The following is a 27,846-nucleotide window of genomic DNA, read 5'->3' on the forward strand; positions in this document are numbered from 1 at the left end:
GGGGAAGGATTCCGCTCGAAGATCCTGGAGGGCTTTGGGGTTCCTCCCGTGTGGTTCTGGGGCTCCTGCGCCGCCTCCAGCGATAATTCCCGGCGGCCCAAGCCCGGGGCGCTGTCCCACGGCGTGTCCCTCCGTGCTGCGGGCAGGCGCGGTGTCCAGCTGGCACCTGCCGTCCCGGACAGGGAACTGCACAGGCAGGGACGGTCCGGGAGCTGCGCTGCCGTCCCGGACACGGGGCATGCACCCGCACGCACGGGAGCTGTCCCTGCTGATCCGAGCTCTGCAGAGCTGCTGACCCCTCTCGTGGCTGCTTTGGAATGCTGCCTGTTACAGCTTGGTTTTCCCCAAATCCACTAAGAAGCATTAATAATTTTATTTTATTTTTTATTATTGTATTGTATTGTATTGTATTTATTTTATTTTATTTTATTTTATTTTATTTTATTTATTTTTTAATATTAGTTTGTATTGTATTGTATTTTGTATTTTTATTTTTATTATTTTTGTTGGGTTTATTTATTTTATTTTTATTATTTTTATTATTTTATTTTATTTTTTATTATATTGTATTATTTTATTAGTTTAGTTTAGTTTAGTTTGTATTTTATTTTTTTTAATTTTACTGTTTAATTTGGTTTATTTTGGTTTATTTCGTTTATTTTATTTTATTTCGATCGACTCCCCGCGGTGACGGAAGGAAAGGCGGAGAGGTGACGGGTTAGGCTCAGGGAAGGCCGGCAGGGCAGATATCCAGGTGGGAGCCAGGTACCCTCCAGCCAACAAGACGGAGCTGAGGAGCGCCACAGCCATTCCTTGTTCCCGTGGGGGGAGCGTGCGGCGGAGCGCTCCTGTCCGAGGCGAGTCGCGGGCCCGCCCGGCCCGGCGGAGCGCTCCTGAGCGAATCGTGTCCGCGCGCGGCCGCCGTCGGCGGCGGAGCCGTTGCCATGGCGGCGGCAGCGCGCGCGCGGTGGCGTTGAGGCGGGAAGCGGGCCCGGCGCGGCCATGGCGGACGAGCTGTATCTGGAGAACATCGACGAGTTCGTCACCGACCACAACCGCGTCGTGAGTGCCGCCTGCTCCCCCCTTCCTTCGCTGTCCCGCTTCCTCCTCCTTCCACCCCTTCCTCCTTTCACCCCCCTCTGCCTTCCGCCGCCCCTTTCCTTTCCTTTCCTTTCCTTTCCTTTCCTTTCCTTTCCTTTCCTTTCCTTTCCTTTCCTTTCCTTTCCTTTCCTTTCCTTTCCTTTCCTTTCCTTTCCTTTCCTTTCCTTTCCTTTCCTTTCCTTTCCTTTCCTTTCCTTTCCTTTCCTTTCCTTTCCTCCTTCTCTTTTCTCTCCTTTCCCTTCCCTTCTTTCCTTCCCCATTCCTTCTCCCCTCCTTACTCCTTCATCTCTCTTTTCTTCCTCCTTCTCCCCTCTTTACGTTCTCTCTTCCCTTCTTTCTCCCCCTTTTCCTCCTCCTTTTCCCATCTTCCTCCTTTTCCCTTCCTTCTCCGTCTTCTTCCTCCCTTCTCCCCACTCTTCCTCCTCTCCCCCTGTTTTCCCTTCTCTCTTCCCCCCCTTCCCTAACTATTTTGAAGGCAGTTCAAAAAGCTGATGGTTTCCCACGTGGATCTGTTCCTTTCCAAGTTTATTTCAAAAATTTATTTGGAAAGAAAAAGAAACGAGATAAGATAAAATAAAATAAAATAGGTTTTGCTTAGGAAATGGTGCAGCAAAGAACAAGAGCAGCCTGTGGCTTTGTAGCTCATTCCAAGAGCAATGCAGACAAACGAGAATTTAATTGTGTTTTCAGCCCAGAGCCTGGGGCGTGGTTTAAAAGGGCAGAGCAGGAGGAGGAGCAGGTGTCGGAGATGTACCTGGTCAAAATGACACGGCAGGGCAGGGATTGCCGCGCTGAGATTTTGCAGCTGGAGATGCCCAGCCGTGTCCCGGGGTCAGACGACAAACATTTGGGAAAGCTCTCAGGAATTGAGGGTGCTCAGTGAGGCACAGGGTGCTCTCACTTCTGCCGTGGGTTTCTTGCAAGGGAGCAAGGTGTCCAAGGAATTCCATGGACCAACAAGCCAAAGAGGGGAGATTGATCGAACTGAGAGGCCAAGGTTTTGTTATTGAAGTAGTTTTTTGGGGTTTTCCCCCTTTTCCAGGTGACGTACAAGTGGCTGAGCTACACCCTGGGCGTCCACGTCAACCAGGCTAAACAGTAGGTTTCCCTGCATCCCCCAGAGCCCCAAACAATAAACTGATTCACATGCATGAAATACTCTGTCAGTCTCCAAATCTGCCTGAATTGGAAGGTTATTATTTACTGCATTAGTTCGGTATGATGGAATATTTAAAGTTGCACGAGTAGTGTCACATTTATAGTCCAAGCTTAACAGTTTTTCCCCCATTTCTTTTGGAAATAACAAATGTCTTGGCTCACTAGAACTGGCCAGGGGATTGGCAACCTGTACTGTTATATTTAATGTATTTGAAGCAAACAGGTGACTTCTGACATAGGAACAAATAATTATTTTTTCACTTTGTCTTAGCAGCTTGTGTATGTTTAAAATAAGATTACAGTATCACTGGATGGTTTGGGTTGGGAAGGACTTCAAAGGGGGCTGATTCCTGTCAGTTCCATGTCAATTCCTGTTTCCATCGTGGTGTGAGCCCATTAAAATGATTCCTCTGGAAATGCTTGCCAACCCTGCCTGTCTTCCCAGGCACAGCCAGCTGTGGCAGTCCATGTGCCTGCCTGTCTGCCAGCCTTGCTGGGTGGGCAGTGAGGCACCAAAACCTCCCAGGGGTGTCAGGAATGCCCTTCTTGGGAACAGGCTTTGGAACAGGCTGCCCAGGGGCTGTGAGACCCAATATTAGATATTACTATATGTATTTTCATACTAAAAAAGACATTATTATATATGTTATGTATTAAAAATATATATTATATGTAATATATATTACATATAATATTTTATTATTATATATAATATATATTTATTGCATATATAATATATTATTATATATTATATGTATTATATACTATTAAATGTACTTTCATAGTAAAAAAGACATTATATGTATGATTATATATAATATATTGAAATATATACTATATAATATATTATTATACATTATGATATATTTGTAATATAGATATTACATATACAATATATATTATTATATATTATATGTATTATTATGTATTATTATATGTCTTATTTTACATATTATATATAAATATATAATTTATTATGTTATACAATGTATGTAATACATTACATATATTATATGTATGTAATATATTATATATATTATATTATATTTGTTATATGTATTACATACTATTCAATGTATTTTTATACTAAAAATACATTGTTATATTTATTATTAGATATAAATGTATAATGTATTGTTATACATTATATAATACATTATATTTAATATAATATCGTATTATATGGTATTATATAATACCATATAATACTATATTTATTAATTATATTTATTATTATGTGTTATTAAATGTATTATATACTATTAAATGTATTTGCCCTTTGGTTTTTGTAGTTGTTGGACTGGACTCTCTGCAGTGGCAGAGGCTCAAGGGTCTCTGAAAAGGAAGCCTGAGGGAATGAAATGAATCCTGAGGAGAGCAATGTGCATGCATGGCAGGTGTCCATGCCAGGCTGGCTCTGCTCGGGGTGTGCAGCGTGGGCTCTCTCCTCTCTGCTGGCTCACTCTGGTTTCTTTTGTGCAGAATGCTCTATGATTACGTAGAGAGGAAACGCAAGGAGAACTCGGGAGCTCAGCTTCACGTCACCTACCTGGTGGCAGGAAACCTCCTCCAGAATGGACACTTTGTGAGTGGTGCCCTTCTCACAGGAGTCTGTCAGCCTTAGTTATGGTGTCTCTCTGCCTCGTTCTGTGCTCCTGAGGTGAAAAGCTGCACAGGCTCTCTCTGCAACAGGAGCTGCAGTGTGCCAGGGCTTCTGGACAGGGACAGAAGAAGGCTTAGTGTCTGCCCCAGTGGGCAGGAAAGATCAGTTGGCCATGGTTTGGGAGCACAGTGCTGAGTAACACTGCAGGGTTCTTCACCAGCACACTCAGATCCTGCCACCACTCACCTCAATCCTCTCACTGCTGGTGGGCAGCAAAGATCACAAAACCTTGTGGAGGAGCCCTTGTGAGATCAACTTATCCTCCTCCCAGGCTCTGCTGTGTTGTGGAAGTGTCTGAGGGCTGCTTGGAGGGACAGCTCACATAGCATGGAATAATAACAAACAGGATAGCACACCTACAGCTGAAGTTGTCTTGTTAATTAAACCAGCTTTCTAATCCTGGTGAACAAAACATGAATTTATTAACAGCATTTTACATTTAAAGTGCTTCAGCTTATTAAGCAAAATGCTGCTTAATGCATTTAGCCTGTCAGATTTTCAGGAATGTTACCTATAACTTCAGGCAGATAGCCCAGAAGTTTTTAATAGAAGATGAGAAAATTCAGTGTCTGCTCCCCTTTGCCCACAGCCCTGCACTGCTGCCTGCTGTCAGTAGGTGTAGCCGGAATGCTGCAGATGCAGCTGCAGCACTCCTGCAGGAAGAGCCCTGGAAATCCCTCTCAAGTGCTCCTCCTTAACACTGCACGCTCTTTCCTTGCTGCTTTCTGCACTCAGGGGCCCAAACTGCCAGTCTTTGGTTATCCTCTTACATGTCTGTGTCTTCTTGCCACTTGCTCTTTTGCTGCCTAATTAAAACAATTTTTTAATCCTGGTGAGATGTAAATAAATTAATTTACAGTATTTTATATTTAAATTGCTTCAGCATATTAAGTAAAGGAATTACTGCTTAATTAATTTCTTTTTCTTTATTGCTGCTTGTCAGTTTTTCAGGAATGTCATCTAAAACTTCATGCAGATATCCCAGAGGTTTTTAAAAGAAAATGAGAAAATTCAGTGTCTGTTCCCCTTTGTCCACAAATTTAAGAGCTAAACACTAAATGCCTTTTACATCCCACCAAGTGTTTTTAAATACACAGATATCTATTACAATATAATCCAGTCTTTTTTTAGGAATAATAAATCTCAGGGTGTCCTGGCTTTTAGATTGGAGAAAAACACCAACAAACCTTTTTTCTGATCTTCTAAATAATAAACTAGTTCACATGTATGGAATATTGTCTTTTAATCTCCAAATCTGCCTGAAATGGAAGGTGATTATTTGTTGCATTAATTCTGTATAATGGATGTATTTAACTAAAGCTGCACAGGCAGTGTCATGTTTATAGCCTGAATTCAACAGGATTTTTCCTGATTTCAGACAGGTCCATAGTATCTGTTTAATACAGAATTAGTGGTGGGGTTTTCAGTGTCTCTCTGGATCTTTGCAATATTAACCACATATTAAATGTCCTGGAGCAGGTATAGACCTTGAAGACTGGCCAGAGAGCACATTTCAGTGTTTTAAAAACTGAGGAGTGTTTAAAGGCATTGTCAGTGTTCTGTGCTACAATAATCATTAGGCTTTCTTATTTAATAACTGAAAATAGCAGTCTTGCTTACAACCTCAGGTTTTAAGATTGTATTTCTTTTTTCCAGTGTCACAAGGTCGCAGTAGTGAGGGAGGATAAACTTGAAGGTAAGCAGGCTGGGAAAGTCGTGTGGCTTTAACTTTTTTCTTTGAAAGAACAGCAAAATGAGCAAAGTTCAGAACTTGCCATCTGCACATAAATGCCCAGCCAGGCTCTCAGGGTCAGGTGTGTACTTTTTGTACCAGCTGTTTCTCAGAATTTGGAGTATCTGAGCCAGCAGCTGAATACCTTCAGGCTTGTGATTTGAGTCTGATTTTTTCCTTTTTTTTTTTTTTTTTTTTTTTTTTAATTCTGAAAGTTTTGCCAGTGATTCTTTCCCACCTCCCTGCCATGGACAGCAGGGAGACAGCAATGCACCAGTAGTGTCTCAGAACAACTGTGAGCCTTCAGGCCCCCAAGAATGGTGAAACTGGTAATTCTGGTCATTGGTTCAATGCAATTGCAGTCTTTGCTCTGAGTCCTGTGGGTGTTAAAACAGATGTTCTCATAGAACATTTGCCTCACTTTTGTGAGTGAAAGGTGGAAAAACCCCTATTGCAACACTGCTCTGTGCACTGTCTGTTGTCTCACCATCTTTCTGGTCCTGCTGATGAAATCTTACCCGCAGAACTGAAATGCAGCTTCAGGCTCTTCATCACTTTCAAATAACGTCTTTGGCACTTGAGAGCACACTGTGGTATTTGTGACCTTAAGAATCTGAGCTAATGACCTCACTTTGTTTGAAGGACTTGCGTTGTTGGAAATCTGAAGTGGATTTCTAGCTCAGGCTGTTTTCCTCGGAGTAGGAGATTGTCAGGCAGTGCAACTACTCTGTGTCATGTTTGTTGAGTTATGTGTGCTGTGTAACACTGTTTTGCTGTGGAGGAAAGGGTTGCTCATGGTTTTTGTATTGGAAGGCAGGCCAAAGCTATGACTTATATTTGGAAGAGGCTGAGATTTTTGATGGGAGTAGGGCTGCATAGTCTAGGACTGGCCCCAAGAAATGATTACTGTGTGTATTTTTACAGTGCCTAGAAGCTCAGCCTCAGACCAGGACTCTGTGGAAAGAACAATATAAGCAATGAACAAAGAATTCCTGAAAGCGAGCCCTTGTCTCAAGGGGGTTGCAGTCTAAGTAGCATAAAAGAGAGAAAGTTTTCATTCCAGCAGACTGGTGGGGGTGACACTGTGGTGCTGGACACAGCCCCAGCAGCAGAGAGCAGTTCCAGCAGGGCAGACCAGTGACCAGCTACCTTCTGCCTCAGCTTTAGGTGCTCACTCAGCTATTCTGCATCCCAAACACTGGATGCTTTGAAGGGAAACACAGAGAGATCCCTCGTAAGTCGGTTGTGCAGGAACCAAGAGTGTGTAGTGGAAAATGTGACAGGCTTGTGGGGTTTGTTGCCTTGAATTCTTCATTAGTGAGCGCTGGGAGAAGGTGTGGTTGGATCTTTTTATATTCATATTTTGCTGTCAAGTAGTCTGTCAGTCATCCTAAAGGGTGTGCTAACAGAGAGTTTTGGGTTTTTTTCTCTTTTTCCCCAGCAATGAAGTCTAAACTGTCCACAATTGCCAGTGTGCACGTGTACAGCATTCAGAAGGCCCTGCTCAAGGACAGCTCCCCCCTCTACAACACCGACTATGACATCGTCAAAACAAACCTGCAGCACTGCAGCAAGTGAGTCCTGCCTTCCTTTTCCTTCTGAAGCACTTCCAGACTCCAGTGCTTACTAGATAGGCCTGGGCTTTTGGAAAGCTAGGAAGAGATATCCTCAGAGTCCTGCCAAAGCAGTGCCCAAAGAGAACATTGTGTGGTTGTTTAGTAAACTGAGCTCACAGTTGATTCACTTGGTCCTTACTCTGAGGGGGAGGCTGTTCCAGTACCTTGGTTGTCTGATGGGTGGAAACGTTTCTCTCTTTCCCAAGCCACGCTTAATCATGACCATTTTAATCCAGTTCTCAGCCACACAGGAAGAGAAAATCGAAACAGGCTGATAAAACCAGGAATGATGTGCTCAGCAAAGCATTTACAGGAGTTTGCTTTCTGTTTTGTGAAACTGTGTTCTCATCTTCTGGACTCATCCAGTTCTCTGAAAATGTCTCACAGCAAGTCCTTCTCCAGGAGCTGGGCTCCACGCACACATCTTTGTGTGAGTTTGTTGCAGTTCAGAGTAGGCTGTAATCTCTGAGACGTGGAAGAAGCACATAGAACAGTCCAGGCAGCACCAGTGTCCTTCCTGGTGGAAGTGGAGAAGAGCTGGGAGGGACTGCAGTCCCCAAGAGTCACTGGCTCCCTCCTGAGCAGTGCCTGGCAGCTGCAGCTTCTTGTTTGCTTGTTGTTCCCACCAGGACAGCTCCAGCCTGAAGTCATGGGGATGCACGGTGCCATGACCAATCTGGTTTAAAGGTGGATGCCTGAAGGGTGTGTCATAGGAGGAGTATACAATTTGAGAGGGGAAATGTGGTTGTGTCCAAAGTGTTGACAAGAGAGTGGCAGAGAAAAGCTGTAAAAAGTGGCATAGAAGCTGTGTGTTTGGGTGGATGCCCTGGAAGGTGCTGGGTGATCCCACCTCAGTGGAGCCATGTGTCCTGGGTGTGGCTGCAGTTGCCTTCATCCACTCTTTTTACTCTTAGGCACCCCAGCGTGGCGACCCTTTTGCCTTTAACTTGTATCCTTTGGGATTTAAACCTCCAGAAGGTTTACATAATCCATGTTCTGAAGCAGCTGAGGCCTGCATGTAAATCCAGCTTTGAAGCAGGATTTCCCAAGCAAACTAAGACAAAGTGCACTTTCTTCACTTGTGACCCGACTGAAGTAAAGACAGATTGATCCCATTCCCTCTCTTTGTCATCTGCATGGATTGTCTGTGACACTTGGGAAAAGATTCCTGCAGGACCTGCAAAAGCCAGAGGTTTAATTATGTGGGGTTTGTAGCAAACAGAACCTCCCTGTTTGTCCAGATATTTCACAGCTTTGGGACAAGGATCTTTGTTCTTTTCTGGGTTTCTGCGGGACCTGCTTTGCTGTGAAGACAGTGGAGGTGGTTAGATGTACTAATACCAGTATCTGGTATTAGTTAGCATTGCCAGCTTTCCAAACAGAAGCAGCTCCTTGTTTGCAGAGCATAGTCCAAGTATTGGCTATTTTTTCAGTGGTTATTTAGTGAATTTTGGGTCAAGCCCATAAAGGTATAGTCACACAGCAGCATCAAGGCAAGCTGACTTGGAATGTGGGAAGGTTAGCTGAGCTCTGCTGCACAGTCAGCATAACTGCTGAGAGTATTATTTGTGACAATATTATATATTGGAGAGTTGGTGGTGTTTAGAGTAGGAGCTCACACTGCCCTGAGAGCTGTATTAACCATGTTAAAAACAGATTGAAAGTACAAAGGAGAGTAGGATTATTTTTCTTCCATGTCTTGTTTTCCTTCCTTTAAAGGTTCGAATGTCAAGAGGTTGCTGCTGCAGCCTGGGAATGCTGTGGAGATTATGTTGTTTTGTTAATACAGATCCTGATGGGAGTAGAAGTGGACTGTGCACGTGAGCAGCTAATGCTGAGGCACAGAAATGAACTGAAAGAAGGCTGCTTTTATTTGCTTAGGCAAATAAAAATTTGCTGTGTAATTCAGTGGGCTGGGAGGCATGAGCTGGGCTCTTTTGTGGCATTTCTGTGGGAAATCTGGAAAGTGTTGCCTGTGATTTGCACAGTGGGGAGCAGAGTTCAGCTGTTTTTGGGAACTGCTATTCCTGACTGTCAGTGAGTTGTGCTCTAACTGTGAGCACGTCATTTCGTTCTTTTGTCTCTATATCCCCAAACAATCAAGTTTCAGACCATTATAATCCAAGCGGCTTCTCACTCTCAGGGATTACTTGGAAATTATTTTGTGTAGTTAAATAGGAATGTCATGGATATTTTCTGAGCCATTTCAATTGTTCAGTTTCATCTGGGATTTAGTTACCTGGCTGAGTGTGGCTGCTTGTTGCAGCAACTGTGGGGCTTTGACAGAGCATCAGAAAGCTGTAAACATGTTAGATCCTCACACAGCCATACAACTTCTGCCACGGGCTTTAGGAAGCACAGCTTGTTTAGGAATAAAATTCATCCTGCTCCTTGTCAAGCCTGAGTGTGGAGAAGGCCCTTTTCCCCCCAGGAAAGCTGCACAGCTTGTTTGATATGTGAATGCTGTGGCTCTTGCTGACAGGTTCAGCTGATCTTTTCATCAGAGATCTCTTACTCTGTGCCAGACTTTCTTTCTTGTCCCATGCACAGATTAAATTGCTCCTTTTTCCATAACAGAAGAACGCAGGCTCAGAGGAGTGGTGGCGCTGCAGGAAAGGGGAAGGCATGATCCTATCCACGAGGTGAGCAATGCAGAGCTGAAAAGGCTAATGGGATTTTTCACTCCACCACACAGGTTCAGTGCCATCCGCTGCGCTGCCGCTGTGCCCAGGACGCCGCCTGACGCTCCCCAAGTGCCGGAGCCTGTGCAGAGTCCCCAGAGGCAAAGGGACCCCGATGCCGCTATCAACGGCCACAGGGTCCGGGCTGCCAAACCCCCTCCGCAGCAGCACAAAGGCATCATGGGCATGTTTGCAGCCAAAGCAGCAGCCAGACCCCAGGACACGCCTAAGGAGGCCAAAGCAGAGGCCAAGGAGGCCGCAGGTGTAAGTTACTTCAGTCCCTTAGTTTGTGGCTTTAATGATCCACTGGCACACGGCTCAGGGACCTCAGCCACCCCTGCGCTGTTCCTCCTGCCAAGCCCACGTCCCACTGGCAGTGCTCAGGGATCCTTTGGAAGTGTTTAATCGTGAGCAGTCACCTGGGGCAGAAACCCCTCATGCCACACTCTGGATCTCTCCACATAGCCATAGCTTTGACATTCCCCAATGAGCCAGGTCTCGGGCGAGTGTAAACCAGCATAGCTGCCTCATGGAGATGATTGCTCTGCCCTCTCCAGCCATCCCAATGCACACAGCAGCTGAGGATCTTGCTCTCTCCATTGTGCTTAAAAGGATTTGCTCTGAGCAATAAGTGAAACATGAGAAGCCCAGGTCTTAAAAGTATCAAGGTATTTAAACTTGGTTGGTGAGGGAAGTTTCAGAGCTTGACCTGTGCAAGACTAAATTGTTTATCTTCTGCACTGCAGTTTTTCCAGGATAGGATTATGTTTTCATTTTAATTAGTATAATTGTTTTTAAAGCGATGTGGCCAGACAAATGGGTGTTAAAATGGTAACACTCCCTGTGGGTGGTTTGGCCTTTTTATAACTGAGAACGTTTGGGTTCCTTTCTCTGATTTTTATAGAGAGTTTAGAAATGGTGAAGTGTGCAGTGGTTTGGGAACTTTAGTGTCTGGTTGCCTTTTATCTGCATGAAAAGAAGTTGATTAAGAGACTGCACTTTCTTAGGGGGTGTGGGTGTGATTTCTCATTTTGGTGGTTGCATTGGTGTAACAGAGCAGTGATGTTCCCTTGCAAACAGCCTACGTGCCAGAGGAGCTGGATAAAGCTTTCCTGGTTTGGTCAGTCCGTGTTCTTTCCTCTGTCGGCTGCTGTGAATTGAGGCACTGATGGTTTGCAAAAAGAGTAGTTCTTTCCTGGGAGCTGACCCTAGTCCCAGTAACGCTGTCAGCCATCAGATGGGAATGTGCCCCAAGTCAGATCTGAAGGCTTGGCTAAGGAGTTCTTAGGAGCTTACTCTGCCCACTTTGATGCACGTGGTGTCTAGTGAGTATCTTCGAATTCTCCAAAACAGAGAATTTGCTAAATCTGCTAAAATCTAAGGCAATGGGAACAAATGCTGTTTATTATTTTGCTTGTCCAGAAGCAGTGCTGTGCACCTTGAGGGCTGAGAGCAATTCCTGTGCTTATTCCTCTCTTTGCTTCCAGGTGTCTGCAGCAAACTGCAAGCCACCAACAAAGAACACCATCATGAACAACTTCTTTGGAAAAGCTGCTATGAGTAAGTGCTTTTTTTTTTTTTCAGAGGCCATCATGGTCAGGGAACAGCCTGTTCTAGTTAAAAAAAAAAAAAAAAAAAAAAAAAAAAAAAAAAAAACCAAACCTGAGGATTATTTGAAGTATCTTTTTTTTTAAAAATTATACTTTATTTAAGCTGGGTAGAAATTTTAAAAATATTCAGTAGAATGAAATGTTTGTACTAGAGCCATGATTTGAGGCATACAGAAAGGAGCAGAGCTCTTCCTCCCCATCCCCACTCTACCAAACTCATGGGATCTTCTTTATATCCCCTCTTTTCTAATAGTTTTACATACTTTTTCCTGCTCTTTTGCACTCAAAAGGGTTAATGTTTTAGCACACAGTTTTTAAAGCAAAAATTAACAGTTGTCAGTGGAATTTTTCAGAAAAAAGGCTTACTGGAGGGAGATCAATTAAAATGACATGTTTGAGCAGACTAACCCAGGAAGGATTTTTAGCGCAGAAGAAATCTGATTTAAAGTGAATTCTCCTGGCTGGAAGACCAGCTATTGGTGAGATGTTTGCCAAAACCTGTTTTGCAGGGCATGTTAATGGTGCTTGCTCTTCATCACACAGTACTGAGGCGCCCATTGTTGGGTTTAGGGTTAATTTCTTTCCTAAAAACGGAAGGACTGATACATGGCAAATACAAATGGGGGGTGGCCTTTCTCTTTGGGCAGAGGTTTGGACTAGGTGGCCTCTGCAGGTCCCTTCTGAATTACCTAAATCAAAATAAACTATCCTGAAGCTTTTAAATATTGAAATATTGGAAAAGGACTGTGGGACCTTCTTCAAAGATTCCCTTATAACAGTGAGTATGAGGGGCTTCAAAGAGGACTTTTGGGAGAGAATAAACAGCAAAGTTCACTTTCCAACAGACATATATCAGAGCTTGCAGGGGACAGTTCTAGCACTGAGCAGACAAGGCACAGCCCTGCTGGGACTCTTTGAATCCGTGTTTTGGTGAGATTGGGGGAGCTGAGGACACTCTCAGCCTAAGGACAGTCGCTACAATTAACTAGAGTAAATTCTACAGGTCTAGAAGAGCCCTAGACCAAAGCTCATGTGCTGAAAACCCAAAGTGGCATGGTAGAGGTGACCCAGTGGTGATGGGGAAGGTTTTGTGGATGCATTTCCATCATTTCCAAAGGGGTTCCCTTCTCTGCTGAGTCCTATCAGGGAGCACACCAAGGAAACCTGTGAGGTGGCTGCAGAGAAGGAGCAAACTGAGCAGAACTGGAAATGATTATGTGTATAGAACAGAGGGATTCCACAAGAAAGATTTATTCCCTACGTGCATGTCTCTCCTGGCTTCAAAAGTTCCACCACTGCCAGAAAGTCCTGAGTTAACAGCAGTTGGGTCCTTGGGCTTTCTGCTATTGATCATAAACAAGAGAGCTGTCATTCCAGTACTGTTTGCCCTTGCCCAGGGAAGCAGGCAGCCTGTTTTCCCAGCACTCCCAGAAAGGCTTTGGCACCATGTTGGCAGCCTCTGACCCCACGGTGATCTCCTGCTACTGCCTCCCAGTCCTCTTCCACAGAGTTTTAACTGCTGCAGCACACATGGTGGCTTGACATCAGGAACAGCAGAACCATGAAAAATCACCTAGAAATTAAAGCATGCCCTCCTTTTTCCCATGGCTGATACAGCTTGGCCAATCTATTTCCCTAAATACACGATGGGTAGTGTTGTCTGTAATCTTGGTGTACAGAGCTAGCCAGCTGCTTTGTAAGTTGTCATTCAGACTGAATGCCCAGTGTTTGTTCTTTTTGAATGGTTTATTCACAGATAAACTCAAAGCCAACTCTGTGCCTGAGCAGCCAAAGGAGGAGAAAGAAGTAGTGAAGCCGTCAGTTGCTGTAGCAGAATCAGAGTCATCTCCTAATACTGTGGCAGAGAAACCTGGGAAGAAAACAGAATCTGACAGAATTCAGCAAAAGGACAAGAAAAGGTGGGTCACGCTTTTCAGGGTCCCTGTGAACCTGTCTGGGGACAGCCTGCGTGGAGCTAGCTGGTCATACAATGCTGGCTCACCTCCTGTTTCCATCTACTAAATTGTATTAAACCTTACTAAAATTATCTGTCAGGATTTTTTCCTGGTGTTTCCTTTTCCATTTGCTGCTGTAGGTGCCTCAGGGCTGTGGGTGCCATTGCATATGGGAAGGGACAAGGCCAAGGTTGTCCTCAGGAGGAGGGGATGGCTTTCCATGAGACAACCTCCCACTGTGAGCAGCTGTGGGAGAGACCTTGCAGGCAGCGTGGGGAGGGCTGGCAGGAGCACCTGTCCTGCAGGGAAGGTGGGATATTCCCAAGCCTGTATGTACACAACTTGCAGCACAAAGTTGTGCTTGTTGATCTCCATAGCTCATGTAGGGCTGCTTTCAATGCCACTGGTTTACTTTGGGCTGAGGCTCCAAGTTAATTTTAAGTTCAGCCCTTTGTGTTTAATCCAACCCAAACTGACAGAGACAAAGAATCACTACAGTCTGATGGCTCTCTGGTGGCCTATGAGTAATTAATTGGTGGTCTCAATCCATTTCTAACTGAATAGGTAAGCACACCACCCAGCCCACCATCGCAGTTAGCACTAACTGCTTGTCTTATTGATAGTCTTGTCCAAGAAGCCAAGGGCCTGGAGCTGTTGGCAGCATGGAGTTGGGAAGGCCACTTGGGCTGTCCCAGCTCTCTGAGGAGACGTGGACCTTTAGCCTCCAGGCTTGTTCATCTGATGAGTCTTGCCAACATTAAAAAGAAAGAAGTTATTTTATTTTTCCAGTAGTCTTTAAAAATGGCTCCAGGATTCTGAGACACTACCTCATAGTCAGTCAGTGTCAAGCAGTCTGTCGAAAGAGCTTCTGAGTGATGCTTTTGGGGACACGGGGAGCCTGAGCTAAAGAGACAAGATCAGAAGTACGCTCTTGCCAGGCTGCTGTGGCCAGGTGAGGTGAAGTACTGGGCTGAACTACAGAGGGGCTAAAGAAATCCTCCTTGTTCTGGAGAGCTGGATATGGGGAAGGATGAGAGGCCTGGAAATGCTCGTGCACCTATGCCTGGTTGTGCAGTGAGTGTACAGTTCAGAGTTTGTGATGCTCATGGTTTTAAGAGGCATATGATTTCCTTCTGTGAGGAATGTGCTCGTCCAAGTGCACACATGATGCTTTCATGCACACATGAGAGATAATAGGTGTTTATTCCCTTTCTTTTCCGTTTGCTTTTTGTGGTAGCAAAACAAAGAGAGTGGATAGGTCAGATGACGAAGAAGAAAGAGATCCCGAAAATGTCAAGAAAAAGAGGAAGCGAATCAAGCAACTTCTGTCTGACAGCAGTGATGAGGAAGGTAAGAAGATCTGTAAACAATCAGGCATGTAGGTCAGGGTTCTGATTGCCAAAACTTTACTCTCCAAATCTGTTCGTTGGTTGGAGAGTAGTTTAAAGGACTGAAGAACATGGAAATGGCTGTAGCCTGAGCTTTCTGTTTATCTTTGTGCTGCAAGCACTTGGGCATAGAGTTGAGATGTCTCAAAACAAAGATTCAGTCTTTGTTTTAGGTTAGCTCAGACCTGGCTGTCTCTTCGCCAAGTGTGCTGCCAGTGCCACTGACGTGTGGGAAGGAGGTTCTGAAATCTCTTGTGAAAGATAGCACACCTTCCAGAACCGTAGGGCTGGTGAGAACCAGTTCATATGGGGAGGAAACACTCCCAAGTGGCCTCCCTCTCCTCACAGGGTCATTTTTAATATGTTTATTCTGTCTGTTCATAGAAAGGGTTTGGAAGACAATGTTGGAAGTGAGGCATCCAAAAAGAAAAGAGATAATAGGAAAGTTGGAGGCAAAGCAGTTGGGCCGTATCTGATGCGACTGTGTGTCTCCTTGGTGGCTGTGACAGGAGTAGGGTGCCCAGAACACTGCAAGATTTGGGCTTATAATGAGGAACAGTGTAGGGAGTGCTGTTCTCCAGGACGGCTTTGATGAATGGAGACGAGAGATCTCTGAAGGTTGCTCTTAGAATATAGGGTTTATTAGGGATGGTGAAAGGTCTTGCTTGGAGCTGCCAGACACAGCACGTGGCAGGGCCTGAGGGGATGGGGGAGGGGAGAGACAAGGGGTAGAGAGGATGCTCTAGGAGAGCGTAGAAGTTCTAAGAGGGGGGAAGATCCAAGAGAGGGGAGTTCCAAGAGAGGGAAGTTCCAAGAGAGGGGAAGATCCAAGAGAGGGGAAGTTCCAAGAGAGCGTCTGGCCCCTCGGAGACCCCTTATCAGGAGGTTTCAAGGTGGGCTGGAACAAGACTTGGGCCAATGGGGTCACAGACACTTGATGCTTCAGGGTAGGGTTACAGGTGTGGGATGAACCATACATTTTGGGGGTTGAGATGGAACAGGACATTTGACTTTTGGACCTATCTGTAGGTAAGGGCATTGTCCAGCCAGTAGGGGGGATTGTTTTCATCCTGGCTGTACTGTCATAAATCTCTTGCCAGGCAATTATATTTATCCATCTTTTCCAACATCTCCCCCGTTCTGTTGAACAACTTGAGATACTAAATATTGACTTAACCACTATTTTCTGCACACTCTGAGGTATACAGGGTATTGCTACTAAAACTACACTTATTACTATTAGAATAATCAAACTTACTTTACAGAGTTCCTTTAGCTAAGGTGCAAAGCTCAAACCATCAAATAAACTGTTCAGCTAAGATGGATCATCCGTTATCAAATCACTGATTATAGTAGAGGTGGCAATTACTTCTTTACTGAGCCAACATCCTAACTTGTTTGACTGCTTTAGTGTAATGGAAGAGCTTAACTGAGGTAGCATTATCAAAACCTTCTGGAAAAGGTCCTCTAATTAAACAGGTTGAAAAAGGTTTGTTAAGGCTTGTGTCATCTAAACAGATGGTACCAGAGCCTGCAGACTTGGCTAAAGCAACCCAGATATTTGTCTTTGGTTGACTTACAGGTAAAACTCTAATACAAAAACTAAAAAAGAACAAAAGCAACATGCACACGCGCAAACAATAAAACTCCATTCTTTTCTCAAGCTGTTTCTGGCAGGTCATTTTCTCTTGATGACTCTGTGCAGTTCAGGTCTGGGTGCTTGCTTCTTGGCTTGTACTTGCAGAAGTCGTGCCTGGTGTGGGTGTGCCAGCGGATTTCACATTATTTGCTGGGACCCATTTGGGTCCTTCACCTGTGAAAACATAAGCAAAACCTTTTCCCCATGTTATAAGGTTGTATGGTCCTTCTATTTGTCCTGGATCTAAGGTTTTGATTAAAACGGGGGGGTACCCCTTTATTTTTGCTTTTTAGTTGTTCAGAAACTGTCTGTAAAGCAGGGGTCAGGCTCTCCTGCAGAGCTATTTAAAAAATTGTAAACATACAGAGCCTTACTCAACCTCTTTTGAGGTGCAGCCTGATCTACTCCCTCTTTCTGTTGATTTAAAATGCGTTTTAGGGTTTGGTGTGTTCTTTCTATGGTACTTTTTAACAGTTGTTTAAAATAGGAAGAGGAGATACCACTGTCCTTGATTGCTTTTAGGAATTCTTTCTCATCCTGAGATGGGACAGCTGTCCATGTTCTAGGACCACCAGGTTGCTGGCTGAATACCACTGACATGGCTCAAGGATTCAGACTGTGCTCTTTGTGACTATCACATCTGATTCCATGCCAGTCTGTCAGTTGGAGATTATCAACATCTTCCTGGGAATTTTGTAAAATCAGGATAAGAGGGTTAGTATTTGCAAGGGCAACACAGTTCTCTCTCTGTCCTTTATTTGTCAAAGCGGCTGCCACATTCCATCCTTCTCCCTCTCGCTGCATGGTTCGTGTGCCAAGCTGTGGTACTGCTTGGACCGGATGCAGGAACTGCTGGTAGCTGAGGCAGAGGAGCAGGAGGAGTGGAGCCTGTCAGCAAAAGCACATGGGAAGAACCTGCATGTGCTGAAGGATATGTCGGAGCTCTGGCTGTAGCTGTAGAATGTAGATCCGGCAGAGGAAAGGACGCAGAGGGATATGCATAGGTTGCTGTAGAATCATGTTGTGGTGCTGCGGGCAGACTTGTTGGAGAGTGGAGAGCGGCTGGAGGGTGTGGTCGTGCAGGAGCTGCTGGTGGCTGAAAGGCTGGGGTTTCCAGAAGCTGCGAGGGAGGCGGTGTAGAGAGGACTATTTGTGATGAAGCTGTAACAGGATCCGGCTGTGCAGATAGATATGGTGGTAGAGTCGGCAAACCAGGGAGTGCTGGCGGCAGCGGCTGCTGAGGCTCCACAGCCAGGACCGTGGGCTGTGGCGCTGGTGTGGGGGGGTGCAGGGACGTCGGCTGGGTGTAGACCGCGGCATGGGGCACATGGGAAGCGGTGGGCTGCATCAGGGGCGCGGCAGGGGTGGCGTGGGGCGGCGTTGGGTGGCTGGTCCGGGGATAGCGCGAACTGCGCATGCGCGGGGCGTGTCATGAGGTCCGCATGGCGAGGAATGATGGCGGCCGTGTGCACAGCGCTGCCAGAGGGCTTGGGCACGGGGACCGGGGCCGCGGGAGATAACTGCCGCGAGTCCGTGAGCGTGGGGGGCGGCAGGGGTGCGGCACGGAGGCCCGGAGCGTCTCCCCACGGCTGGGGAGGCTCGGGCTGGGGCGGTGCAGCAGGGGTTCTGGCCAGAGACCGCCACGGAGCAGGGACCGGGGGCTCGGTCACTTGGTTCCGCGGTGCATGTGACGCCGCTCCCAGCTCTCCAGGCACACCGGCCTGGTCTGTCGCCGGCACGGGTGCACCGCAGGCTGTGGCACCCGCGGGAGGCAGCGGCAGCAGGCTGTTGCCTTCAGGGGAGGCAACGGCAACCTGGTTGCAAGAAGACAGCACGGCAGCCCAGCCTCGTCTGGGCTACTCAGGCTAACGACAACACGCTAACACCAATGTGGTGGACGGTCAAAAGCGTTTATTATCTTATCTCATGGGTTTAAATAGTCTTGGGGGACTTTGCTACGTCAGCGGGGGGTTGGTAGGGTCTCTAGGTTAGTCGGGAGTGGAAAACTACTGTGTTAGGTGTGGTTACATGCTCTGGGGGTGGTAGATAACGTGAAGCAGGGAGAAGGGGGAAGGGTCTTTCTTTCCGTCACATCCCGAGATCTTCCGCTCGCCTGTCCCTATCTACCACATCTCCCCCCTCCTTTTCATATATAAAATGAGGTAGTCGTAGATATAGGCACTGGAGTGAGGTACAAACTTGTAACTTGGTAAGGAAAGGGTGGTTTGGTAAACCTGAGTAATTTTCGCAAGGCGAGTCTCGAAGGCTTTAGCGACTGACTGTGTTCGCAGTTTTTGGTTTACAGCATTTGTTGCTGGCCTACGAACAGAATGTTCGCCCGTTCTAGACGGGCCTGAACAAACGAGACTAGCTTGTTCAGCAGGCATGGTCCTATGGTAACAGCTAAAAGCAGTAGTGCCAGTGGACCTACCAGGGCGGAAATTAAAGTGGTGAGCCAAGGTGATTGATTGAACCAGGATTCAAACCAGCTCTGTTGGGTTTCCCTGTCTTTCTTTCTCTGAGCCAGTCTATCTCGGAGTTCTGCCATGGAGTCTTTAGCAACTCCCGTATGATCTGCATAAAAGCAGCATTCCTCTTTCAAGGCTGCACACAGTCCTCCTTGTTGCATGAACAAGAGGTCCAGTCCTCGCCTATTTTGTAAAACTACTTCTGAAAGCGAAGAGACTGATTTCTCTAGATGGGAGATGGATTTCTCGATCCTCTGCAGGTCTTCGTCGATGGTCATTTGCAGCTGAGAGAGTCCGTGCTGTTGGGTTGTGATGGCTGAGACACCCGTGGCTGTGCCAGCTCCCAGGCCGAGCAGCATTATGATAGTTATACCCGTGATTATTTCTCTTTTGTGGAGTCTGTCAGGTTCCTCGAGAAGGTGGTACATCTCTTCGTCTGAGTGGTACAGGACCCTAGGAACAATCAGAACTTGGACACAGAAGTCGATAGAGTCATTAAATTTGGCAAGGAACACACAAGGACTCACTCCGGATTGCTGGCAAACCCACATCCCAGATGCAGATAGGACCACCCACTTATTGGTTTTTCTGTTGGGCTTGACAACTTCAGTGCAGAAGTTGCCTTTCTGCTTTGCTAAAGCTGCATTGCCAAAACACCTGCCCTGCCCTGCGATTTGACTCAGGGTGATTCCTCTGCGGGGAGTGTCCCATCTGCACTGGTGGGGGGCACTGGCTGTGGAGTAACTGAAGGGGGTGTCTAAAGCAATGCCTTCGTAGAAAGGGGGTTTAACATCATAGCAAAGCCAACAGGAGTTAGTCAGGTTCAGTTTGGTTTCATTTAGGGTTAGAAAGGTAGCTTCTAGCATACGAAAGATTTGGTTTGGATCTGACTCAGCCGTGCGGCCTATCCGGAGGGCATCCGCAAGGCTGGTCGGGATATCAGTGACTTTTGGGGGCAAGGTTTTGGGGTGGGTTGTGTTTTTCCCTTTTAGCACGTTCTTGATAACTTTATTGGGTCCCACTGGTCAAGGTGCTGGTGGTTGGAGCCTGATAATCCGTACATTCACCCACCTTCTCGGTCCTCTGAGGACCACTGTCCACGTTCTACCCGTGGCCCAGCTAGGGTGATCTGGCTGTAGAACGGTCATGTTATAACTTACGCATCCCCGATATCTAGGCTGTGCATTGTGGTCTCCACAGCCAAAGGGTGCCCAGGTGAACTGTAAGAATTTGTCGGGCTCCTGCGGTTGCCACCCATCTCCCCATGGTCTGGCATCTGTAACAATGGTTTCGCAGCCCCAATATCCGCAATGTCCCCACCCCGGGTAGTCGCAGTATCTTTTCCCTGGGTTGGACGCTGGGCACCAGTAGGATATGCACATGAGTACGATACGTGGGTTTATGGGCCGTAGTTTTGGTTGTCCTGGAAACAGATCGGCTATGTGGAACACGAAGGATGGGGTGTTCGCTGTGGTGACCTCTTTGAACACCTTGTCACTTGAAAGATGTTGCATGACCCACCTAAATGGCTGATGAGGGTAGTGGCCTGGGTCGGCTTGCCCCCCAGCCACAAGCCCCAACAGCAAAATCGCACAAAGACACTGTGCATGTCTGGGTCTCACCGGTGTGGGACTCTCAGGTTTTGTCTGGCGGCTTGGTGGTCCATCATCTCCCTCTGGAGTAGGGGTGTACGCGTCACGGGAACGGTCCACGAGCGTGTCCTGCAAACCAAAACTCACAGCTTTCCATTAATTTCGTTCTGAAGGTCAGGTTTGATTGGCAGCAGTGGGTGTACGGCAGTGGCCCTCATTATAAATTTGTAATCCTGACTCCTAACATAGCAAGGATGTCCCTTCCTATCAGGGGTGGAGAGTTTTGCAAAATGTAGGGGTGGATTACTACTGTTTCTTCTGGTCCCTTTTTTTTATGAAGCATTATAGCTACTAATTGGGTGCTTTTCCAAGCTCGGGACAGCCCTCCCACCCCGTTCACTGGGGGGACTTCCTTGCATTGCCAGTGTCGGGGCCACAGTGCTTGGGGCAAGATCGAGCAGTCTGCTCCTGTGTCTGCCCAAAGCTGAAGCCCTATTGCATGGGGGTCCTGACTGCCGTAAAGGCGGCATGTCCCCCACACCCTCGGGGGCTCCTTCCCTATTTTCATGGCCAGGGCCACCCAGGGGTCCCATTCTGGGGCATCCCCTGCTGACCCTGTGGCACAGGCGCTGCTTGCGGTGGTAGTGGGTACGAAGGTACCGCGGGCTGTGTTGCGAAACTCTGCAATTGTGTCGCTGGCGGGGGTATGAAGCTGGCTGCTTCCTGTGGAGGTATGGGGTATAAGGGCTCCCCACCCCACTGAGGGTTGGCATAGATGGGCCACCTTGTATTTGCGGCGGGAGGAGGCTGAGTGCCGCCCGCACGCCCCCTCCCTTTCCCGTTTCCCTGGGGCCGGGACCTACATTCCTTAATGAGATGCCCTTTCCTCCCGCAGCCCCAACAGGATCCTCTCAGGCGTGTTTGGGGTGGAGGCGCCACGGCGGGCTGCTCACCGCGATGTGACCTGCCTCACCACACTTGAAGCAGGCCATGGCACTGGTCAGGGTGTGGACAGCTGCCTGAATGGGTGTCAGGTGCTCTTCCCTTACTACATGCCTGATCATGTCAGCCAGGCTAGCTCCGGCTGGCAGGGAACATAAGATATCCTTGGTGACAGAGTTGCACTGCTGGCGCAGGCAGTCAGCTACCACGGGGCCCTTTGCCTCTGCCGGTAGGGTAGAGGAGTCTACCACTGCCTGCAGGCGATCCACAAACTGCGTGAAGCTTTCGCTCTCTGCCTGCCTCACGGTGGACCACGGCGCCGGCTTGGCCACGACCAGAGAGGCTGCGCGAATAGCCTCCCTGGCAGCCCAAGTGGTCGCCCTGACCTCCTCAGCCTGCATCTGCGTGGCTTGTTGCTGCTGCGTGATCATATCATCGTGCTTTCCTATCAGTCTGGATAGACTTGATCTGTGTAGTGGTTGCCTCGCGCCAGATGCTTGGGCTAATAGCTTCCTACAATTATCCTCCCATTCCTGTCTAAACACAGTCATTCCTGCACCATCAAGTATCATGCGACCTTTTCGCTCGATATCAAAGGGAAGCAGGTCGTCACTACTAAAAAGACCGTCGATTAAAGTGGAGACCATGGCCGAATTGATTCCCTTTTCTGCAATGGCTTTGACAATTGACTGTACATCTTTTGGGTTTATCGGGGTATATACCCTTTGTTGGTTCCCTTCCGGGCCGGTGAGCCTCACCGGGAAGGCTTGTATGGCGGCCGCTGGGGACCATTCAGCACAGGCTAGTTTTCTTTCTCCCCAGTATGTAAACTGGGCTGGTTCGTATTGTGGTCGCTTTTCGGTGCGGCTTAAAGCTTTACTCGGTTTTGTCTTAAATCGCGTTGGCTCCGTTTCCTCTGTCTCGGAATCCCAGCCGGCTTCCATCAGCTCTTCCGAGCTGGTGGAGCTGCTACCGGACTCCGAGTCGGAAGTCGAATGCCAGCGCATTTCCGGGGCTCGGTGCTTTTTTGTCCGGCTCCGAGCTCGCTCCTCCCCGCGGGGGTGGCACCGCTCCCGCCCCCCAGGCTTGCCCTGCCTCCTGCAGGGGGTGGTTTCTCCCTTAAATGGTAGCGGTGTCAGGCACGGCTGCCGATTGGCTCCGTGCCCTCTGCCGCTCTCCTCCTCTTTCTCCCGCACACGCGTGTCCCTGAAATCGCGCGCCTCCCGGGTTTTTGCGCCGAGACCACCCGCGCCCCGCCCCTCTCTTTGGCTGCCAGCGCCATTTTCAAAGGAGTAGGGTGGCGGCGTGGTTAGGATCTCCTCCCAAGCCGCAGTTTCTGCGTCTCTAGCTTCCCTCGCCAGCCTCTGCCAAAAGCATTCCGCGTGCTGTTGCACCTCCGGTAACGGGTCGCTGACCGGCGGTGGCGGGACAGATGGGGAAGCCGCGGGTTTCCGGGAGGTTTCCGCGGTGGGGGTTGGGCTCTGGTCCGGGGAGGGGGGTGACGCGCCGGGCCCCCCCGATCTCCGCTCCCGGGCAGATCGTCCTCAGGGGCAGTTTGCGTTCCCGCTCCTACCCCGAGCTTGGGTATAACTAATAAACATGTACGCGCCGCGCTCCATGTCTCCTGCTCTTCTATTGCTTTGCGCAGGGCTTTCTCTACTTTGCCCCACACCTTAAGGCTCTTGCCACTGCCTGAGGTTTTCGTGTCCTCGGCCAGCGTGGCTGTGCATTTTTCCCATATTTCCGGATGCAGAACATCCACGGGGCGTTCAATCGCCCCAAGCTCAAGCAGCCTTGCTATAGCAAGATAAAAGTCTTTGAGCTTACACTCGATACCCCACTGCTTATAAATCACACTTACGACCCTGGCGATAGCGTCCATGGCGTTGGCGGGTCCTGGGACATCTCCCTCGCCAAGATACGGTTTGACCGCTCTGGCCACTGTCCTTGTCCAGGTGAACTCCCGCTACCCAAGCGAATTTCTCTTCCCGGGTTTCAGCACCAGATATGTTGCCTTCAGGGGAGGCAATGGCAACCTGGTTGCAAGAAGACAGCATGGCAGCCCGGCCTCATCCGGGCTACTCGGGCTAACGACAACACGCTAACACCAATGTGGTGGACGGTCGAAAGTGTTTATTATCTTATCTCATGGGTTTAAATAGTCCTGGGGGACTTTGCTACGTCAGGGGGGGTTGGTAGGGTCTCTAGGTTAGTCGGGAGTGGAAAACTACTGGGTTAGGTGTGGTTACATGCTCTGGGGGTGATAGATAACGTGAAGCAGGGAGAAGGGGGAAGGGTCTTTCTTTCCGTCACATCCCAAGATCTTCTGCTCGCCTGTCCCTATCTACCACAGCAGGCCGGTCGCAGCGAGGGCTGGTTGCAGTGCCTGCAAAAGCGCGGCCGCTTGGCTTTGCAAGAGGCCGGTGACAGTGGTGACCACAGCCGCGAAAGACGCCCCTGGGGGGCGAACGCGGTTGGAGAGCAGGGGGAGGGAGAGGCCAGCGCTGAGTAGTGCGGGGAGGGAGATGGGGGCATGGCAGGGAGAACAGCAGGAGGGGGTGGGCGTCCGTGAGGGCGGGAGCCATGAGGGCGGGAACCGCGGAAGCCAGCGCCGAGCAGCGCGGGCGGGAGACAGGGGCGAGTCCCATTCGACACTCGCAGCTGCGTGGGCGGGGTCTTCAGAAACCGCACGAGGCGGCAAGGCGGCTACCACCGGCTTCTGTGAAGCAAACAAGTCGGCTAACGTTCTGTATGCCGGGAGCAATTCACAAGCATCGGGATCCCAGCGTGAAATATCATTAAAAAGTCTATTTCCAACTGAGTCCCAAAAGTCTCTAGTAAAAACAGCTGAACGATCGGCATTTGGGAAATTAAGCAGAATCCGTTCTAGAAGATTTTTTAACTCATTCTTAGACAAAGTACTGTTATAGCTACGTAAGAGATGGTTAAGTTGTTTATAGAGATCTCGATCAGGGGCAGAGTGGGATTGTCCCATTTTTACACCAGTGTAGCTCACCTCAATGTCACAAAAGCAGGGTCCTGTGTTGAGTTCCGACGTACACTCCAGTCGGCGCTCAGGACTCTGTGGGAGGTCCCCTCAGAGCTCTGGTTTTGGGCGTCACTCAGGAACGGCTTTCCGTGCTCGGGACCTCCAGACTCCCCCTCAGAGCTCCAGTACGGGCAGTGCAAAGCAGTGCTCACCTGTGCTCTCTGCACGTGGCAGTGTGTCATGGCAAGGCTCCTCACAGATCTCCAGATCGCCACTGCTCAGCAGCAGTCGCCTGTGCTCGAGGATCAATAGGCACAAATCCTCCAATGGCTCCGAAAACTCACTACTTGGTAATGAGTCGCGGTGCTCGAGGATTGCCTCGGCAATTTTTAAAGAGCTCCGGCTTCGACGCTGCCTAGCAATGAAATGCCGTGCTCACAACACCGATGAGGAGGGTACAACTGGTTATTTAGTTACCGTCCATGGAGAAGTGTCCTACAGGTAGAAAAGCTTGAGAGGCATCCAGACAGGTGTGGGTGCAGGTCTGCGTGGGTTTGTATTCCTCGTTGGGCGCCAGTCTGTAGGGGATGTTGTGCTCCAGGACGGTTTCGATGAATGGAGATTAGAGATCTCTGAAGGTTGCTCTTAGAATATAGGGTTTATTAGGGATGGTGAAAAGGTCTTGCTTGGAGCTGCCAGACACAGCACATGGCAAGGCCTGAGGGGATGGGGGAGGGGAGAGACAAGGGGTAGAGAGGATGCTCTAGGAGAGCGTAGAAGTTCTAAGAGGGGGGAAGATCCAAGAGAGGGGAGTTCCAAGAGAGGGGAAGATCCAAGAGGGTGGAAGTTCCAAGAGAGCGTCTGGCCCCTCGGAGACCCCTTATCAGGAGGTTTCAAGGTGGGCTGGAACAAGACTTGGGCCAATGGGGTCACAGACACTTGATGCTTCAGGGTAGGGTTACAGGTGTGGGATGAACCATACATTTTGGGGGTTGAGATGGAACAGCCCATTTGACTTTTGGACCTATCTGTAGGTAAGGGCATTGTCCAGCCAGTAGGGGGGATTGTTTTCATCCTGGCTGTACTATCGTAAATGTTTTGCCAGGCAATTATATTTATCCATCCTTTCCAACAGAACAGCAGGGCTGGATCCCAAAGAATTTGGATAATTGAGGTGACAAATGCCGTTCAATATAGATAACTGGAAAATAAATTGGAATTGAGCTTGGGAGTATGTGCTAAATGGAACAGTCATCCAGCAAGCTGCTCAGGAAAAGAACTTCGGGATCATTACGGACAAGTAATTGAAACCACCAGTTTGGTGTAGAGCTCCAGTAAAAGAAGGTGAAACAGCAAATGGGGTGTACTGGTGAGGAGGTGGAGTCCATTGGGGGAGCCAGAGCTGATTGCTCATTTAGTGTGGCTGGCACATGGGCAACAGCCAGGACATTAAGAAAATCTGCAGTGCCAGAGAGAGGTGGCTGCTGTTGGCATCTTTGCAGTATCCATGCCACTTCTAGGCCCAATTTCATAGTTTCCCTGCTGCCCACATAATTTCAAATTATCTTTGTCATCAGGTATGTATCACTTCTGAGACTATTCCACAGGATGATAAATCTCCCAGGAAGCTGTTCTTTGTGATCAGCCTTAATTCCATCACATTCCAGTGTGAAGCTCCTTGTTTGGCTATAAAATATATATATACACATATATGCCCACAGTCTTTGGTATTTATTTCTTTAAATGTTTGTCTTTCCATTTCCTCACCACTCCCCTGCTGACAAGCCGAGTTGTTTAGCTCTGAGGAGGGAATTTTGAAATCAGCCCATCCTTGCCTGCCTGGAATCTCTCAGCTCATCCATATCCCGTGAGATCAGGCAGGAGTTTGGAATGTTAGAACTCTCTGGTCTCCTATGGGACACCTGCATGACTTCAGCATGTGTTTAACAATTAATGCTTTTGAATGGGATGCCTCCTGGTCTCATTTATTCCAAGGTTTATATTCTCTTTAGTGAGCAGGGATAGAACCTGAAGGAATGGCTGGAGCTGTGTCAGGGCAGGTTTAGGTTGGGTGTTAGGGAAAAGTTCTTCCCCAAGAGGGTGGTCAGGCACTGGGGAGGCTTTTTGTCACTGCTGTTGCTGCTCCTCCATCAGAACCCTCTTTGTTCTTTTTTTTTTTTTTTTTTTTTTTTTGTGCTGTGCATTAGAATTATAAATGTATGCAAATTACAGCACATGTATACAGATTTGGATATCACTCAGTTTGCCCTTTGAAAAGGGAAAATGAGAATTGAGAGAACTCAACCCTTTGGTCCTGCTGCTTGCCCTTCTAAATCCAACCAGATGAAAGAAGACAGATTTTAATTGTTTGGAATATTTTTAATGAGTCCAACCTTGTAATACTATATTCGTATTGAAGTAGAAGACTGTGAGTTGGATGAAAAAAATAATAAAAGAAATACATGTACAGCAGCTGGACTTGAAGAGCATCTATCCTTGGAAAGGTTGGAAACAGGTTTCTCCAGAGAGCAGGGGCAACTGGAATCAGCAGCATCAGTGAGCAAAATGGGGCCTGGAGTGACAGGCATACTTAGCAGGGTTTTGTGGGTGTGAAACTCAGCCTGCATGAGTTTCTGTGTCAGGCCAGGTCTTGTGCCTAGTTCTGTGTTAGTCTGCTCTTGATGTACTAAAAGTAGCCCTAAATAAGCTCTCCTTACACCAGCATCAGCACATTGTACCACACTGGAAACACAGAAAGGGCATAAGGCACAATCCTCTCCATTTAAATGATTTTTCATTAAAAATTTATATTAGTATGAGGGTTCCTTAGTCACTGCAGGTTGTTTTGCTTCCAGTGCCAGAACAAGCTCCGCAAATGTGCCCACAGAGGACAGGAGGTTTGGCAGCTTCAGCTGTACCAACAGAGGCGGGTTTTGCAGTGTTGACAAGTGTTTTACAGCCACTTTGGAGAGTGATTTCAGTGGCACTGTGACCTACAAACTCCGTGGGTTTTGGAGAGCCGCAGCAGAAGCACTAAAGCTTCTCACAGTTTTTGCAGGCAGGGTCAGAGCAAACTGAACAAAGCCAGGATTTACATCTTTGGTCCATCCAGTTGCCTAACTTGTATCCATTTCATGCAGCTGTTGCTGTTGAGCAAACTGTGGGCAGCAGCTCGTGGTTGACTCAGGAGTTATCATATGTCAGAGGGATGTGTTGGCTAGAAGAGGATAATAAAGTAATAGAGCTTGATAGTAGTCCTAAACACTCTGACGTGATGAGAAGGTGTCTTCTGCCTGCCAAAAGCTGGGGAAA

General features: G+C 47.9%; 1 protein-coding gene across 7 annotated transcripts in view; it reads left to right on the forward strand.

Annotated features, from left to right (window-relative positions):
* Positions 1-586: 586 nt before the first annotated feature.
* POLD3 (DNA polymerase delta 3, accessory subunit) overlaps positions 587-27,846 on the forward strand; it is a 34,092-nt gene continuing 6,832 nt past the window's right edge. The window contains exons 1-9 of one of the 7 annotated variants that reach the window (XM_072924421.1): positions 587-1,062; positions 2,144-2,199; positions 3,742-3,844; positions 5,579-5,618; positions 7,096-7,228; positions 9,966-10,215; positions 11,439-11,511; positions 13,318-13,480; positions 14,754-14,866. In XM_072924421.1, coding sequence (XP_072780522.1) covers positions 1,003-1,062; positions 2,144-2,199; positions 3,742-3,844; positions 5,579-5,618; positions 7,096-7,228; positions 9,966-10,215; positions 11,439-11,511; positions 13,318-13,480; positions 14,754-14,866 — 991 coding nt within the window. In that variant the 5' untranslated portion in view covers positions 587-1,002. Of the gene's footprint in view, positions 1,063-2,143; positions 2,200-3,741; positions 3,845-5,578; positions 5,619-7,095; positions 7,229-9,965; positions 10,216-11,438; positions 11,512-13,317; positions 13,481-14,753; positions 14,867-27,846 lie in introns of those variants that run through there. The other 6 variants (XM_030264527.4, XM_030264535.4, XM_072924426.1 and 3 more) reach the window with 6 other exon arrangements.

Source organism: Taeniopygia guttata, chromosome 1, assembly GCF_048771995.1.
Source record: "Taeniopygia guttata chromosome 1, bTaeGut7.mat, whole genome shotgun sequence".
Taxonomy (NCBI): domain Eukaryota; kingdom Metazoa; phylum Chordata; class Aves; order Passeriformes; family Estrildidae; genus Taeniopygia; species Taeniopygia guttata.